Raw genomic sequence first — 17,661 nt, forward strand, 5'->3', positions numbered from 1 at the left:
CGTATTTGATGCCGTTTGTGGTTTCATTCAATCAACAAAACGAACAAAATTTTAAATCCCTACTTTTACAATTCTCTGAGATATTTCAGTTTTAATTCATGGCATTATTATTATAAATTATGCAGTTCAGGAAAATTAATCTGTCTGTTCTGATTACTAAATTGCACATTAACTGTAGTTTCAGAATCCATATCTAGAAGTTCAGGTGCTCAATTCTTGGCCAATCCCCCGAAGTGGGTGCGAGCCATGATAAAGGATCATCAGCATCATCATCATCACGAGCGCTCGCGATCACGCGCGCGGAGCGAGCGGCTTCAAGAAGACTTCCTGCTCCAAGCGGCGGCGGCGGCCACGGCTCTCTCAGCTACAAGAGCTTGGGACCAGACAACGCAGCGAGAAAGAAAAGCCAAGTCATGGAGAAGCCGCGGGGCTCCCGAAGCCTGGCGTCGATGATGCTGCCATCCTGGTGCCAGCCGTCGATAGACCGGGGCTCGCTCAGCGCCACCGACACCCAGATGCTGGGCATGGTCGTGTTCGGCTTCGGTCGCTTCCAGAGGTTCATGCTGCTGTGCGCGCAGATCACCGTGTTTGCGTCCTTCTCACAGAGCTTCGCCGCAACCGGCGACCTCATCCCCGTAGACCATTGGTGCCACCAGGGCAGCGAGTACGCCAACTTGAGCGCCGACGCCTGGAAGGAGCTGTACCTGCCCCGAAGACCGGGTGGCCGAGGATACGACAGCTGCCACCGCTACGAGGCGCCACTTGCGGCGCCGGCGTCCGCTGCCACTGAGGTGCGATATGCAAATCATCTCGTTAGCACGCACACGCTTTGCTCGCTTTTAGGAGCGGCGTCACGTGGGAAGGCTGAGAGCTGCTGTATTTCATTGGCGGACGCCGGCGAATGTTAAGGGCCGAAGCCGATCCCCCTACCACCGCTGAGCAGCCAACCGATCCCGCATGATACGCGGAAACTACTGTCGCATCATAAAGCGTGCCAGAACGCCTTAGCTACATTGAAGACCGTTATAACTGCTTTTTTTTTCTTGCTGTTTATGTTCGGAACTCATACCGCTTCCTGCCCGAAATTTTATTTTCTTGTACTTAGACGATCCTTTTTTTTAGACCAGATATGTCCAAATAATTTTACTTGTAATTTTATTTCGATGGAGGCGAAATACGAAAACACCCATGCACTTTATGCGAAAACACCCGTGCACTTTAGGTGCACGGGTGTTTTAGGTGCACGTTAAAGAACCCCAGGTAGTCCGAATTATTCCAGATTACCCCACTGAGGCACGCCGTAGTGGGGTAATCTGGAATAATTCGGACTACCTGGGGTTCTTTAACGTGCACCTAAAACACCCGTGCACTACGGCGTGCCTCATTAGATCGTGGTTTTGGCACGTAAAACCCCATATTTCTGTTTGTTTTTCTAAAGAAACGCACGGTTAAATTATGAGCAAAAGTTGAGCAAAGTGTTTGGCGTGGAATGACCTTGCTAAGAAGCAGTTCGGCCAGTAAAAACTTTGTTTTTCCACTAAATTTCACGTATAGTGAAGCTATACGTTTGAATACTAAATTTGTCCTCTGGCGAGAACACAAAATTCCTTCTACCCTCCACAAAACAACCTATAACTGCATGCTGTTTCATACATGATGTCGAAATTAATGTATACGTCAGAGAACCACCTGAATTTATTTTTCAACACATTGCAGCAGGCTGATGAAGAGCAACCATTGGCATTTTTATGTGCCCATTTTAACAGTAAGAACTGTCAAAATAACCTGTTTATTTACGAAATATTTGCATGCTGTATAACGTGCGGTCACCATACATTCAAGAAAAAAAAAAAGGCAACTGATTTTTTTTTTTTTCAGTTGCGGTCGGTGTTACGGTCACTCCGTAATTCATTGCTAGACATGTGATATAGATTCGGGTTAAATATGTAAGAATTTCTTTTTTATCTACTAAGCTTGATGAAGTTGATTTTTGTGTGTGATATATGACACACATTGCGCCAAAGGGTTATACAAACAAACGGAAGAAAGTTAACAAACAAACACCTTGGATGAATCGGAATATCATTCAACTGAAACGCAGAATAAAAAGATTTAAAAAGAAGCATGCGCAGTGCAACAAAATACGAGAGATGCAAGACAACCTCGCACGTGCAGTTCACACCGCGAAAGATTATCATTTCAAGATATCGCTTCCTAACTTCATAAAAAATGATCCTGCTAAGTTCTGGCAGTACATAAAAGAAAAGAAGAAACCAGTTTCGCAAATATCAGTTGACGGGAATGCAGTGACGGATCGGAGTGCCATTTCTCAGCACTTCAACAATTACTTTCAAAGTGTGTTCTCTGCTTCAACGGTGTGCGCATGCGACGTCACACCGCCCCATTTAGCAGATGTAAATTTAATATCTTATGCTGGTGTATTTAATATGCTGCTTAACTTGAAAACAAAGAGCTCATGTGGTCCGGACGAAATTCCTAACGTATTTATTTCTCAAGCGATATGATGAAATTCTTGCCAAATTTCTTGTGATTTTATTCCGTGTCTCAATCATTACAGCACAATTGCCAAATGACTGGAAGACTGCCCGGATTGTCCCTGTGTTTAAGAAAGGCGACCGGTTACTTATGCAGAATTATCGACCAATATCACTAACCTCCCAATTATGTAAACTTGTAGAACATATAATTGCTAATTGTATACACAAATGTTTGGAAAATAATGCTGCATTAACCGAGTACCAACACGGCTTTCGAAAAGGATATTCTACGGTAACCCAACTTATAACGGTAGTTCTCTCGTTCGCTTTATCTCTTGATCGTAACGGCCAAATAGACGTAATATTTCTTGACTTTAGTAAAGCTTTTGATAAGGTCCGGCATGATAAACTAATTTTAAAGCTTAAAATCCTTGGCATCCCTGAAATCTTTATCAACTGGATTTCCGCATACCTGACTAACACGAAGCAACACACTGACATTGGAGGACAACTTTCTGGCAGTCTTCCAGTCACGTCAGGGGTTCCACAGGGTAGTGTCCTGGGCCCCCTGCTCTTCTTGGCTTATATTAATGATATTGTAAATGTAATAACTCCTGGTGTGCAAATCCGGCTGTTTGCAGATGACTGCGTTTTGTTCAAAGTTTTTTGTTCCGATGATCAAATTGAGCTGAATAACAACCTGAATAACATTTTGAAGTGGTTCAAAGATTGGGGGATGGTTGTTAACACCGACAAAACTGCATTCCTCCCTATAACACGTAAAAAAAAAATACCTCTGTCTTTTACTTAGACTTGGCCCATCGTCATTGAAAAAAGTTGACAATTACAAATACTTAGGTGTTACATTAACAACTAATTTATCCTGGAATATACATGTTAACAATATTTGTTCATCAGCCTTTCGAAAGCTTTGCTTCCTGAAACATAAACTTCAAACCACCCCAAGCAATGTTAAACTACTTTGCTATTATTCCTTAATCAGAAACCACCCCAAGCAATGTTAAACTACTTTGCTATTATTCCTTAATCAGACCTAAAATGGAGTACGCCATTAGTTTGGGACCCGTATACTCAAATAAGCATTAAGTGTCTTGAAAGAATACAGAGGAAAGCAGTCAGATTTATTTATAACAAATTCTCACGAACTGACTCTCCATCCGATATAATGATAGCCAATGACATTCCTCTTCTTAAAATGCGCCGAAAACAGTTCCGAATCGACTTCCTCTCGCTGCTTCTTAATCACGAAATTGCTATAGATCCATCACCATATCTATCACCCTTACTAACCAGACCTACAAGGCGCCATCAGCCCAACTCTTTAACACCTTATTTTGCTAGAACTGACACTTATAAGTATTCCTTTTTTCCACGCATGGTCTTAGATTGGAACGAATTAATCCAGACATCTTAGTCTCTCCTACCACACCGAAGTATCACTGTTGCACCATTTCACATCTGTTATTGTAGCACTATTTTTGCAAAAATCTAGGAACAGATTCCGTTGTTGTTTTGCATTCAGTTGTATTATATCTTATTGCACTAATCTTGAAACAGATTCTATTGTTGCTCTTTTGTGTTTTATTATCTATTTTATTGCGTTAATCTTCAAACAGTTTGTATTGTCGCTTTTTGTAATATGACTGTTTTTTTGAAACTACCCACCTGCTTGGACCCAAGGGTCTGCAGTATGTAATAAATAAAAAATAAAATAAACTGTAATCGAGAAAACGGAACACCCTGAAGACGTATGATCATAACCAGAGGCGGTCGAACCAGAGGCGGTCGAACCAGAGGCGGTCGAACCAGAGGCGGTCGAACCAGAGGCGGTCGAACCAGAGGCGGTCGAACCAGAGGCGGTCGAACCAGAGGCGGTCGAACCACAGGCGGTCGAGTCACCCCGCACCAAAGTGCCGGTCCCCCAATCGGCGCCGCTCGGTCTTGGCGGCCTGTTCTGTGGCCGTTCGCTTGGCGTGCCGCTGTTCTGCGGCTGCACGTCGCGTCTCTTGCTAGCGCTCCACGGTCGCGTGTGTCTCGTCAGCCCGTTGCTTCGCCTCTTGCCTCGCCGCTTCGGTACGCATCGAATACGTTTGTAGTGTCTGCAGAACCATTGCACCCTTCCGCTTCTCTTCCGCGTGTTCTATAGAGGGCTCATTGTTATCTGCAAGTAGAGGTCTACGTGATACGTAGCGCATCTAGCGCAACTGAGCACTACCCGTATCGACGAGTGGAGTAAGGAGGCGTGGCGCCAATAGCGGCCAGCGAATCGGCGACAAGATCTGTGACCTTGGACGGCCTTGCGTTTGACCTTGGCTCTGACTAGGCAAAGAAATGCGTCGCATTTAACGTTCTCCTGCGCGATGATCTATTGCGATGAAACGTTCCCCGCACTTCGCGCAGGACCCCGACGCGGGAAACTCGACGCGGGCGGTGGTCGCCTGCGACGCGTGGGACTACGACACGAGCCACACGGGATCCACCGTGCTGGTCTACTGGGACATCGTGTGCGACCGCGCCTGGTACGGGTACCTGATTCAGGTGGCGTTCATGTTCGGCGGAGCGCTGTCTGTCCCATTTGCAGGGCCTGGCGTCCAACCGCTGGGGCCGCCGGCCTGTCATGTGGTTCTCGGTGTGCGCTCTCCTGTGCGCATGCGGCGCCACCTGTCTGGCGCCCACGCTGATGGCGTTCGTGGTTCTGCGATTCGTCGCCTCGGCGGCCGTCAGCGTGCTGGAGGTGAGATAACGGGCAAGTTTCGATTATACAATGTTGGGTTATTGGAAGACGGGCGTGATCGAATTGGCACGTATACGCAGTGAAGGACAAACAAGACCATCTGGGTATCGAACCGGAACTGAACGGAATACCGCAACAAATATTCTTGCCCCAACCGGAACTTAAGCGGAAGCTTAAGGGGCAAAACTGAAAAAAAAAAAGTTACAGGGACGTTTCACTTCATGAATGCGGGTTACGCGCAAGCGTATGGACGCCGCGAACATGAACATTAACACGGGCCATATACGCTTGCGCGTAAAAATAACGGGTGTTAAATGCTACCTCATTTATAAATACACATCTTTCAGTGGTTTTAGAAGTGGGAGCACCGTTAGTAGGAGTTCCAGCATATCGCGCAAGGAGGCAGACTAGGCGCTGCGGTTAGGCGACAATATTTCAACCGCATCCGACGGGTGGACTCGCCAGACTATGATGCGTGCAAAGTACCTGAGACATTGGCGCACGTGCTTGCTGTTTCTCCCCCGTGTAACTGTGAACGGCACGCATTGACTTCTTCGTTAGCGCTAATTATACAACAGGCCATTGAGTGTAAACGTGTTACTCGGCCTTTTGTGAAGCTGTTTAAGCTCGAGGATAGTCCGTCCAGTGTACGCCGCAAAAGCTCCACCTGGCGATGACGTCACCATGCGTCGCCTAGCAACGCTTCGCCCCAGTTTCGCTGACCGCGCCGACCCTCGCCACAGCTGGGTGAGCCGTGACGACATCGCGCGCGCGGCATCGCTTTGCTTTAGCTTTCCCGAGCCATGACGTCACCGCGCCGTGCGGAGTGGTTGCCGCGGCTGAGCAGACACGGAGCTAAGCCGTGACGTCACTGCGCCGACCCACGGGATATATAGCTCCGTGTCGTCTCCGCAGCGACACCAAAGCTCCGCCGTCTCCGCGCCGAGCACATCGCGGCGCAGGTGGGGCGGCCGAAGAAGAGCGTCACTCCTGAAGAAGAGGAAGCGCGGCGCGAAAGCCGCCGAGCCGCTACTCGAGAGGGAGTGAGACGACTTCGGTCCGATCACGAATGTCGCGCCGCGGAAGCGGCGGCGAAACGTCGGTGATTCGCAGAAGATCCGCTCTTACGAGCCCGCGAAACTGAGTGAAACCTTTTGAACGTCCAGAAGCGTCCAGATACTTTAATGACCGAGTGTTCGTTGCTCCTTGGGCTGTCATGATTCCGCGGTGATCTACGACGCGGTAGCATATTTCACAGCATTTATTGTGAATATAGCTTCCATATGCATCCCAGAAACACAAGGAAAGCATTCGAAACGACGTGTTCCTTCGTGGAATGGTGACTGTAGGGAAGCACGAAGAAAGCAAAATAAGGCTTGGGGACGCCTTCGTGACTCTCCAACAACAGAAAATCTCTTAAACTTTAAGAAAGTAAAGAGTGAGGGACAAAGAACGCGTCGCCGTGCCAAAAGGGAAAGCTGGCAAAAATACATATCAGGCATAAACTCTTACACAGACTGAGAGAAAGCCTGAAACCGAGTTACCAAATTAAACGGCCGGCAAACTAATCATCTGCCATTAGTCAACAACCAGGGAAACACTCGTGAAGACCAGGCTGATTTTCTGGGTTACCACTTTGAGTACATTTCTAGTTCGGCCCATTACACAGATACATTTCTACGGTACCAGCGGCAAGCAGAGCGATTGCCCCTGGATCAGAAAATAACAAAGAATGAACCTTACAACCGTCCATTGAGCATGGCGGAATTTCAGGCGTCACTGAGTTGCTGTAATAAGACAGCGCCAGGAAGAGACAGAATAGCTTATGACATGATCAAACACTTACACCCTGAAGCCCACAAAACACTTCTGTCGATATTTAACTCCATATTCTCTGCTGGGTATATCCCGGCTGCCTGGAAAAAGGCAATAATAATTCCCATTCTCAAAGAGGGCAAGGACCCCTCTTCGGCCAGCAGTTATAGGCCTATAGCCATAACAAGTTGCCTGTGCAAACTCTTCGAGAAAGTGACTATCCGGCGCCTGATCCATTTTCTTGAAAGTAACAAAATACTAGATCCCTTACAGTGCGGCTTCAGGGAAGGTAGATCCACAACAGACCACCTTGTCCGCATCGAGACAAATATCCGGGATGCCTTCGTGCATAAACAGTTTTTCTTGTCGGTGTTCTTAGACATGGAGAAAGCCTATGACACCACATGGCGTTTTGGAATCCTTCGTGATCTGGCAGGATTGGGCATCTGAGGGAACTTGCTGAACGTGATTCAAAGTTATCTCTCGAACCGCACATTCAGTGTACGCGTTCGTAACGTCTTATCTCGTCCATTCACCCAAGAGACTGGTGTGCCACAAGGAGGTGTCCTGAGTTGCACTCTATTTGTTGTAAAAATGAATTCTCTCCACAGTGTCATACCACGCACATTGTTTTATTCGGTGTACGTGGATGATGTGCAAATCGGTTACAAATCTTGTAATCTTGCTATCAGCGAGTGACAGGTGCAGCTTGGCCTCAACAAAATTTCCAAATGGGCGGACGAGAATGGATTTAGACTAAACCCACAAAAAAGCACGTGTGTCCTCTTCTCGAACAAAAGAGGTCTGCAACCAGACCACGCTATTGACCTTAATGGAGAACGGCTATCTGTGAGCCATGAATATAAATTTTTAGGCCTCATCTTAGATTCTAAGTTAACTTTTGTCCCGTACCTCAAGTACCTGAAAACAAAGTGCCTGAATGCTATGAATCTGCTGAAGCTCTTGTCACGCATATCATGGGAAAGCGACAGGAGGTGCCTCTTAGCTTATACAAAAGCCTTGTACGGTCACGCCTTGACTACGGAGCCATAGTTTATAACTCTGCAACACCTAGTGCTTTAAAGATGTTAGACCCTGTTCACCATCTGGGTATTCGGCTTGCTACAGGCGCCTTCAGGACTACCCTGTAGAAAGCCTGTATGTTGAGTCGGATGAATGGTCCCTGCACCTCCAAAGAGCATATTTAGATCTATCTTACTCCCTGAAGGTAAAGGCAGATGTAGCACAACCATGCCATTTCACCATAAGCGACATATCGGCTGCCAGGCTGTATCAAAACCGGCCGGCTGTGAGGACTTCTTTGTTCATGCGTCTAGAAGCGTCAGCTGAAGAAACAGGCATACTACTACAGGAGAATGTCTTAACTGCTCCCAGTCGACTTCCACCACCTTGGGAGTGGCAGACTATTGAGTGCGATGTCTCTTCCATAGAAATCTCCAAGCACGCACCCGAGACTCATATACGCTCACACTTTCTCGAACTTCAGGCGAATTACTCATGTGCAGAATTTTACACAGACGCTTCCAAATCTCCTGCTGGTGTTGCGTACGCAGCTCTGGGACCGTCTTTTTCAACATCTGGTACACTAAATCCACATACAAGTATTTTTACAGCGGAAGCATACGCAATCCTCTCGGCAGTTAAACACATAAAACTAATGAATGTTACCAACGCAGTTGTGTTCACAGACTCATTGAGCATCGTTAGGGCTCTAATGAGTCTACGAAAATACAAGAATTCAGTTTTTAACGAACTCTACAGCTGCTTATGCTCAGCCTACATGGGCAATCAAATGGTCATAGTGTGCTGGGTACCTAGCCATAGAGGCATAAAAGGCAATGTAGCTGCAGACGAAAGTGCCACGTCAGTAGTTTTTAAGTATACAGACACAAACATAGCTATCTCTCCCACAGAACTAAAGCCTTTCTGCGCCATCAGTTGCGGAGATGTTGGCAAAGGCAGTGGGACAACGAAGTGTCAAACAAGCTCAATCAAGCACAATCAAACCAAGAATAGGGAAATGGATCTCTGAGAAAATGGCAAGACACAAGGAAGTGCTTCTTTGCAGGTTAAGAATAGGTCATACTTTTGGCACACACTCGTACCTCCTTTCTGGAAGTGATCCTCCAAAATGTGATAGGTGTGGCGACCTTCTTACAGTCCTCCATGTTCTTGTCGAGTGCCCTGAAATAGAAGCCCAGCGTAAAAAGTACTTTTATCCCGCATATCGTAAGCACATCCCTCTTCACCCAGCATTCTTTCTTAGCCATGAGGCGCTCTTTGATTTTAATACAGTCTTAAAGTTTTTAGCAGATGTAAATACTTTACAAATCATCTGGCCAGGGTATCTGTAGCGCAGACTCGTCTTGCAGGCTGCAGTTGCAGTGCAAAAAGTTTGTACAGCACGTGCCTCTCAGCTCTTGATTTCAAGGAACCTCTTGAGGCACTAGTGCTATTGTATACGTTTTAATACATCATTAACTTGTAACGGAATTTTTATAGTCATAACTTTAATCATTAGTCATTGTCATTATTTTAACGCCAATATATTTTGCGCAATTTACAGCGACTTGCTTTTAGGCCTTTTTACAGCCATGTTACATCAACCATTTATAATTCGTAGACCATGCACTCTATAGTACATCGGAAAACTATCATTTGTCATGGCGCTCTTTGGCCATATCTGGCCCTTGCGCCAATAAAAACCACCTTTATCATGACGTCAGGTACGCTATTTTGTAGTCCTATCACTGTTATGCCCACGGAGTAAAATAGACAGGAGTGCCAACTCGCGTGATAAGGCGTCCCATGTAGTGTCCAGCGCGAGCGCGATTTCGTGACGAGTATCATAGAGGGCGCTGGAGTTAATTACCCTCGTCTGGAACCGGTGTCAGAGACTTCATTTCTGACGATGATACAGTAATGACCAGAGATGCGATAGACGTGTCGATGTCTGAAAGTTGCCTCTATCACGTGTTCCGGAGGTGGTGTCTTTCGTGCTGCTCTTCGAGTCGACTCCCACGGGTCCCCGAGAGCCCTTCTGCGCTCTCGCCATCTGCTGGCCCTCGGTCCTGGCGCCCGTGTTCGTGGCGACGGTCGCGTACGCGGCGTTCAGCTGGCGCGTGATCCACGCGAGTCTCGTGGTTCCTGCACTGTTCCTGGTCTGGACGGTATACGTGACCGAAGAGTCTCCGCACTGGCTCATCGTCAACCACCGCTTCCGCGAGGCCCGCCGTGTGGCTCTGTGGGCCGCCGTGCTGAACGACGAAGATCCCGACATCGTGATCGAGCGACTGGAGAAGGTCAAAGAGATGCTAGCATCCTCCCCGACAGCGGTAAGCTTGGCGGATTCGGACGGAGTAGGTGCTGCCAACGCTGTTCGCAAAGCGGAACACGCCACCGGCATGTGCAAGGCGGCGACGCATTCGAGCTACTTCCGGTCGCGCGCCATGCTGGCCCACTGCTTCGTAGTGTTCGGCTGCTGGTTCATGGTGAACGTGAACTACTACTACCGTAGCCTGGAGGTGCCGCAAGTGAACCTTATCAAGTGGATCGTAATCGCGTGCAACATGCCGGCCATGACGATAGCGTACTTCATCATCAAGCACCATGGCCGCCTGACGCCTCTGGTCGTCTTCCTGGTGGCCGCTTCGGTACTGCTGCTCTTCAACACCATGTCCCGGTTCCTGGGTCTCAACTTCCCGCCACAGCTGGCGATCATGTGGCGTATTCTGCTCCTCAACATCGCCTACGTCCTGCTCTGCGTACACACCGTGTCGCTCTTCCCGACGCAGGTATGTATACCTTCACACATTTAAGAGACGGCAAGCGTGACGACATTTGTCGTGTTACGTCGCCGTAATTACCAGTCATTTATTGCAGCTATGACGCTCACCAAACGCGTTTCTCGCGTACCATAGGTAAAATAGCATCGCAAGATCTGGCGCAAATGGTGCTACATACCCTTGGAGGTGCATAGATAGCATCCTCATTAGCCTAATTTATTTGTACTGCAGGTCGAATATCTTTCTTCGCGATCCCGAATTACTGTTGTCTTGCATCAGCTCATTCTAACATGTACTTGCAATTTTATTAGTGTCGCCACATCACTGAATCCTCTGACATCCTCGACTGCTGTTTCCTCCCTTTCCTTCGGCACTCATTCTATTACTATATTTCACCACTACCCGCTGTGGTTGCTTAGTGGCTATGGTGTTGGGCTGCTAAGCAGGAGGTCGCGGCGGGATCGAATCCCGGCCACGGCGGCCGCATTTCGATGGGGCCGGAATGCGAAAGCACCCGTGTACTTAGGTTTAGATGCACGTTAAAGAACCCCAGGCGGTCCAAATTATACCAGAGTCCCCCACTACGGCGTGCCTCATAATCAGGTCGTGGTTTTGGCACGTAAAACCCCATGCTCTAATTCACCATTGGTTATCTGCTCTACGCATTACATGACTTGGCCTACTTACTCGTTATCTCAACTTGAAAATCAGCTACACTCGCTTGCTCTTTAATTCATGGCGCTCTGTCGAACCCTTTAAACATTACGCCTATCGTTTTTCGCTCCATTTCTCTGGTCCTTACCTTAGGGCAGTAAACCTTCCTGATAAAAAAATGAGATGCTAATACCTGTACACCATTGCTCAGCTCGACTACAAACAAAACGTAAAGTTCTCTTTTTGAAGAACTAAAAATTGAATACATTAGAAGAGTCACAGTGAATATTTATCATGTTATCGCAACACATTTGCTAGACAAGTAGCATGGCAATTGAATACGTAATAGTATAGCTGTACATTTATATCGTCGTATCGCAAAAACAAACAATGCACAATCCATGTGCATTGTTCTGGCGCATAGCGTTATAGGCTTCTTTTTCTGCATTTAATGCATATTTTAGGTGCATGCTGCAAATGCGTCTATATGTACAACACCAGAACTAAAAAAAAATCTGCAGAGACACTTCAGACTGCTTAGGTTTAGGAATGCGAAAAACATTATAGTCCCTTTGGTCCCTGACCTTTAGTCAGCCAGATGGCTGCGACGTGACGTCTGCAATGACGCACGCACTAGGCACACCTTTAGTCAGCCAGAACAGTGGTGCCGCCGTGGCGTCGGGGAAGCGAGCTCGTCTCGCAACCCCGGAGGCCCGGGTTTGATTCCCACCAAGGCCGAAATCTTACAAATTTTCTTTTCAAAGCTTGAATTTACTTTGTGCACAGGAACCTCCCAGAGGAATTCGACGTCAATATACAGACGTGCTTCAATGCATAAAACAGTGTTTTCCTCAAGAAGTTAACTGGAACGCCCATGCATTTTGTCGGACACTTTGCAAAATTATCTCGAAACTGGTTCAGTCCTGAAAATTCGTTCCAAGTAGATACGCCTTGCGAACTCAGCGGCTATAATTGGTAGATTGAAAGATGTACCGTGAAATAATTAAAGTGTTAGTTAGCGTAATTATGTTATTTAATTAGGCGTTTTGATTTATCGTCGATGTAATGGCCGCCTCATCGAGTTAAAAGTTGAGATCAAGGATTATAATTGTGCTATCTGGCGCAGGCAATTTTTAAAAATTTGGTGCAGCTCAAATGAAATACCCTGCATATGATTCTGCGACTCTTTCAACTTGTTTAGGTTATGTGCCGTTAGGTTCGCATCGTGCCCTTCCCCGGCCACAGCGGGCTAGGCGCAATGACGACCGAATCGTAGCTGGTGGTTTCAGGTCAGCGCAACACTTCCAAATTGAATACATCAGAAATAGAACGACAGTGCACTTATATCGCGATATCGCAGCCAATTTATCGACACGCAGCCTCTCAATGTATTCACTATTACGCAAGTTGAATACATAAGAAACCGTATGACAGTTGTATATGCTATCATTTAAGGTTAGAAAATTCATGTAGGTGTTCTTTATGCATCTTTTGTTCTTTCTCATCTGTGATGTTTATGCACGGTATGTTATAGTGCTTGAATTGTAAGCAATTCGAATAACTGTATTTCCGCTCTGCTGCTCCTTTTCTTTTACGGGTATTTGGGGCCGGTCAAGCTACCACGAGCAGCCCCCCCCCCCCCCTTCCCCCACACACTTTCCCTTCGCAATACTATATTTTGTTTTGTGGAAATAAAGCGTACTACTACTACAGTGCGCTTATGCCGTGATATCGCACACAATTTATAGGCACGCCTTTATGGACAACGCAAATATCAATCTTCCGTATTTAGTATAAGGGTTAGGTGTACCGCAAACACGCCTACAATCCTACAAATTTATTCATCTTGATTCGGGTCTGTCGCATCAGGTACGCAGCGTGGCCTTCTCCTGGGCGTACACCTTCGGCAGGCTGGGCGCCATTGCGGCCGAGGCGTTCCGGGTTGTCGAGGCCGGGTTGCGTTACGACCTGGGCGCGCTGCCCATGGGAGTGGCGGCCGTGAACCTGCTCGTCTTCTCCCTTCTACTTCTGACGCTGTCCGATAAGAAGCTGCTCGACATCGTGACCCGCGTCGACGTGCTCAACGCCGCCGTGGCACCGCGCCCGGCGAAGAAGCGCAGGCTCTCGCCAGACTCGTTGTTCCCGAGGCAGTAGAGGGCAGTGCGTCCTTGCCGAACTTTGACGTGCCGGACACGACATAGGCGAAACATTTTCTTTTGCATGGTCAATAGCCAATAACTGAGCGGTTTTGTTTTCAACTTTCAACTCCTTTCGTTGCCATTTACGCGCTTACGAAAGTTCGTGTCGCTGTATATGGTAACCCTGGAAACTCGTATTTATTTCTTCCTCCGTGTTTTCTTTTCTTCTTTTTGTGCGAAAATGTGTAAACCAAATGCGTCGCATTCTTAAATGAGATACATCTCTCCAGAGCCAACATTGATTGCCAAAGTTATCATATAGTGATTGATCCCCGCAGTCATCTCGGATGGTGCTCGGAAGTGTTTCGTCGTGTTCATTTATGCTGTGGCGGGTTCAATTTGCACGCCAGACACGACAGGTCAGGCAGTAACCGAATGACTTTGTTTTGGACTTGACTACTTATCATTGCCATTACCGAACAGTTTATGTCGCTGTAGGTGGATACGCCTTTCTCTCTCTCTCTCTTTTTCGTTCGCTAGTGATTTCTGCGCGAACATTTATTGTACATTTAGCTGCGACATTACTTTCAACGGTGATGGTGCTGTTTTAACGCGCTGAGTCGCATTAATTTATGGTGTGGCTTGTTGCGCCGCGTACGAATGTAGCAGAGATTTTCCTACTTCAATCGCTGCCTTTGAAGTGCAGATTTTTTTGTTTTTCTTTTAGCCAGACTCTTATTTGAAGTGCTTGCGTGCGCAGCTGGCAGTGTTCTCGCTGGGAGAAATTTAGCAAGCATGTTAGTTTTCTGAAAAGGTTTCTGTACCATCGACTGTGTATGACATTTTAGCACACTATTTATGGGCGTACTTATTTGTCGTTGAACGCTCACGAGCATTGTGTGGCAAATATGTTGGTAATACTTATGGCCCCGACGAGATGACTTATCTGATTGACGGTACCCACGGGGTGCATTGGTAACGATATAGTAGTTAAATGTGAGCACTTGCCGTTTTACTTTAGTTATGTCACTTGTAAGATTACTCATGAGTACTCCCTGACGTGACTTGTTATGCAACGATGGAAATGATCTGCAGTGGCAAAGTTAGTATAGCGTAGCCTAAAAAAAGATTCATAGAGTGGGGTATGTTGTTTATAATTAGCTGCTCCTTCACCGTGATAGACCGACAACGGAGATCTCGGAGGGCCACGTTCGCTTGGCGCAAGTCGCGGCGCCTCTCACCGGATGTCACAGCCGCGCTACCCGCAATAGAGTCCCCAAGGGGAGCATATACAGTACTTTAATCCACAAGAAGCCGCAGCTCGCCCTCAAGATTTTGGTGAAGCTTTTAAGAAAGAAGCGCTAAACGGTAGGAACGCCTAGATTTGCAGTCGCGCGTAAAGTAAGACCCCGCAGCGCTTTTTAACACTCGAGGTGAACAGTCACTTGCCCGAAAACAGTTGTCCGTTGATTCTTGATTTAAGGCGCGCCTGAACATTCGAGTAGGAAATATTTTTCTAGCTGTTGCTAGAATTGCCGATAAAACCGAAGGAAACTCCTGTTTCTTTTGCGCAATAGAGATGTAATCGATTGCGATGACCGATTGTCGTAATTCCGTCGTCTTCTAACGTCCTTCGTCGCTCCGTCTTCATTCCCGTTCTGATGGTGCTATCGTCAATCGATCGTGATTATGTCACCGCTGTCATGGGTCGTCTTCATCCGTTGTCGTCATACATTCGTTGCCAGGCTGCCACCGTGATCTCGTCGGGGTCGTTTCATTGTCGTCGTTCCAGCCTTGTCATTCGGTTCTCGGCACACCGTCGTCGCGCTGTATTGACGTCATACACGCGTCATCATCACATTGCCCCCATGACGTCATCGTCGACGCTGTCGTCGTCATACTATCCCCATAACTTCACAATGGTCACTCCATTGTCGACATGCCGTCTTCATCATACCGCCTTCGTCGTTTCGTCGACGTCATTGCTCGACAGCAAATACCCGTGAACAAAGAACACACGTTTTTAGGCATCATACTAGACTTTAAGCTAACTTTCATTCCCCACATAAATTATCTCAAAGCAAAATGCCTGAAAACAATGAACCTAATGATTCTATCTCACACAACTTGGGGCAGCGAAAGGAAATGTTTAATGAATCTTTACAAGAGCCTCATTCGATCGCGACTGCATTATGGTGCTGTAGTATATCACTCTGCTGCCCCAAGCGCGCTAAGATAGATAGATAAACTTTAATTCAAGATAGTTTTGTCTTGCCCCAATGGGGCATCGCTAATGGTCGGGGCCCCTAGTCCAGGGCTCCGCTGGCTCTTGCCATCTTCTCTGCTCTCTGGATCAGCTTGAGCTGGTCGTCGAGGGCCGAGCTGGACAGCAGTGCCTCCCATTGCTCCCTCGTGGTGTTCGTGTCATGGTGTTCTATGTTGTGTAGCGTGCACTCCCACGTAATGTGGTATAGGGTTGGTGTGGCGTCTATATGGTTACCCCATAGCGTTTGTATGGTGTAATTTTGTCCATTTGAGCAAGTCAAGAAAACTTAGAAATTTGGCAATGGAACTGCCGTGGGTACCGAAGGAAAAAAGGGCTACTGACACAATTGGTCGCTCAATCCTCAAAGCCGCCAGGGGTCATAGCCCTACAAGAGCCGGTACCCGACCAACACTACATGGCTACGAGGAATACCAAGCGCGCTAAAGATATTAGATCCCGTTCACCATCTAGGTATCCGCCTGGCCACCGGCGCTTTCAGAACAAGCTCTATTGAAAGCCTATATGTAGAATCGAATGAATGGTCACTTCATCTGCAGAGATCATACATCAGCTACACATACTTCCTCAAAGTTCACTCTAATCATGAACATCCGTGTTTTCAAACCGTTAACGATTTGACGTGTACTACATTTTTCCATAATAGACCCTCTGTGAGACGGCCTTTCTCACTGCGTGTGAGAGAACTTAGCGAAGAAATGGATGTCCCACTTCTCTAACACCGCCTAATGCCTCTAGGTAAGCTATTACCGCCCTGGGAGTGGCAGGTGATACAATGTGATGTATCCTTTGTGGAGGTCACAACGCACGCTCCTGAACTCGAAATCGCAATGCATTTCCGTGAACTCCAATCGAAGTACTCTTGTTCTGAATTCTACACTAACGCGTCAAAGTGACATGCTGGTGTATCTTACGCGGATGTCGGTCCCTCTTTTCTAAATCGGACGTATGAACTCTTATACAAGTATCTTCACTGCAGAAGCCTATGCAGTACTGTCTGCGGTTAAACACATTAAGAAATTAAAATTACAGAAGGCAATAATATTCACGGACTCCATAAGTGTTGTAAAGACACTGTCTTTAAGGAAACACAAAAATCCTGTTTTCATTGAAATTTACTCATATTTGTGCAATATTTACTCATCTGGTAGACATGTCACAATATGCTGAGTTGCTGGTCATACATCCATCGAGGGTAATGTGCTAGCAGAGCAAATGGCCACATCAATTACATCTCAAGCTACTAATCTTAGCAGTACTATTCCTGCCACAGATCTCAAGCCTTTTTTGCGAACGAAATTGCGAAGCCGCTGCAACGCATGTGGACACTGAAAACAAATAAGCTCCACTTGATTAAGCCACAGTTAGGTTTCTGGCCCTATACACTATGGAAACACGAAGAACAGGGGCGCGATCTTGTACGCGTTCCGAAATGGAACGGAATCGAGCCGCACACGATTGGTCAATTTGAACGTCGCGGTTCAAATTGACCAATCGTGTGCGGCTCGATGGAACGGAACGCCTCCGTTCCATTTGGAACGCGTACAAGATCGCGCCCCAGATGTCCTCTTGTGTCGTCTCAGAATAGGGCACACATATGGTACTCACAATTTCATGTTGACTGGTAACGAGCCTCCAACCTGTGGTCGATGTGGTGAGAGGCTGACCGTCCTCCATGTCGTCCTGGAGTGTCGGGAAGCCGAAACAGAGA

At 47.1% G+C, this 17,661-nt stretch overlaps 2 protein-coding genes across 2 annotated transcripts in view; both read left to right on the top strand.

The window, feature by feature from the left end:
- Nucleotides 1–441: 441 nt before the first annotated feature.
- LOC119432744 (uncharacterized) lies at nucleotides 442–10,610 on the top strand. Its single transcript, XM_049658636.1, has 3 exons — nucleotides 442–791; nucleotides 4,920–5,253; nucleotides 10,074–10,610. Exons 1-3 carry the CDS (start codon nucleotides 450–452, stop codon nucleotides 10,604–10,606), a joined length of 1,209 nt encoding a protein of 402 aa, XP_049514593.1. The 5' UTR covers nucleotides 442–449; the 3' UTR covers nucleotides 10,607–10,610.
- A 4,134-nt stretch (nucleotides 10,611–14,744) lies between these two features.
- The window catches only part of LOC119432745 (solute carrier family 22 member 4), a 7,324-nt gene continuing 4,407 nt past the window's right edge, over nucleotides 14,745–17,661 (top strand). The window contains exon 1 of the mRNA XM_037699902.1: nucleotides 14,745–14,768. Coding sequence (XP_037555830.1) covers nucleotides 14,745–14,768 — 24 coding nt within the window. The remainder of the gene's footprint in view (nucleotides 14,769–17,661) is intronic.

Source organism: Dermacentor silvarum, chromosome 11 (assembly GCF_013339745.2).
Source record: "Dermacentor silvarum isolate Dsil-2018 chromosome 11, BIME_Dsil_1.4, whole genome shotgun sequence".
NCBI classification, from domain to species: Eukaryota; Metazoa; Arthropoda; class Arachnida; order Ixodida; family Ixodidae; genus Dermacentor; species Dermacentor silvarum.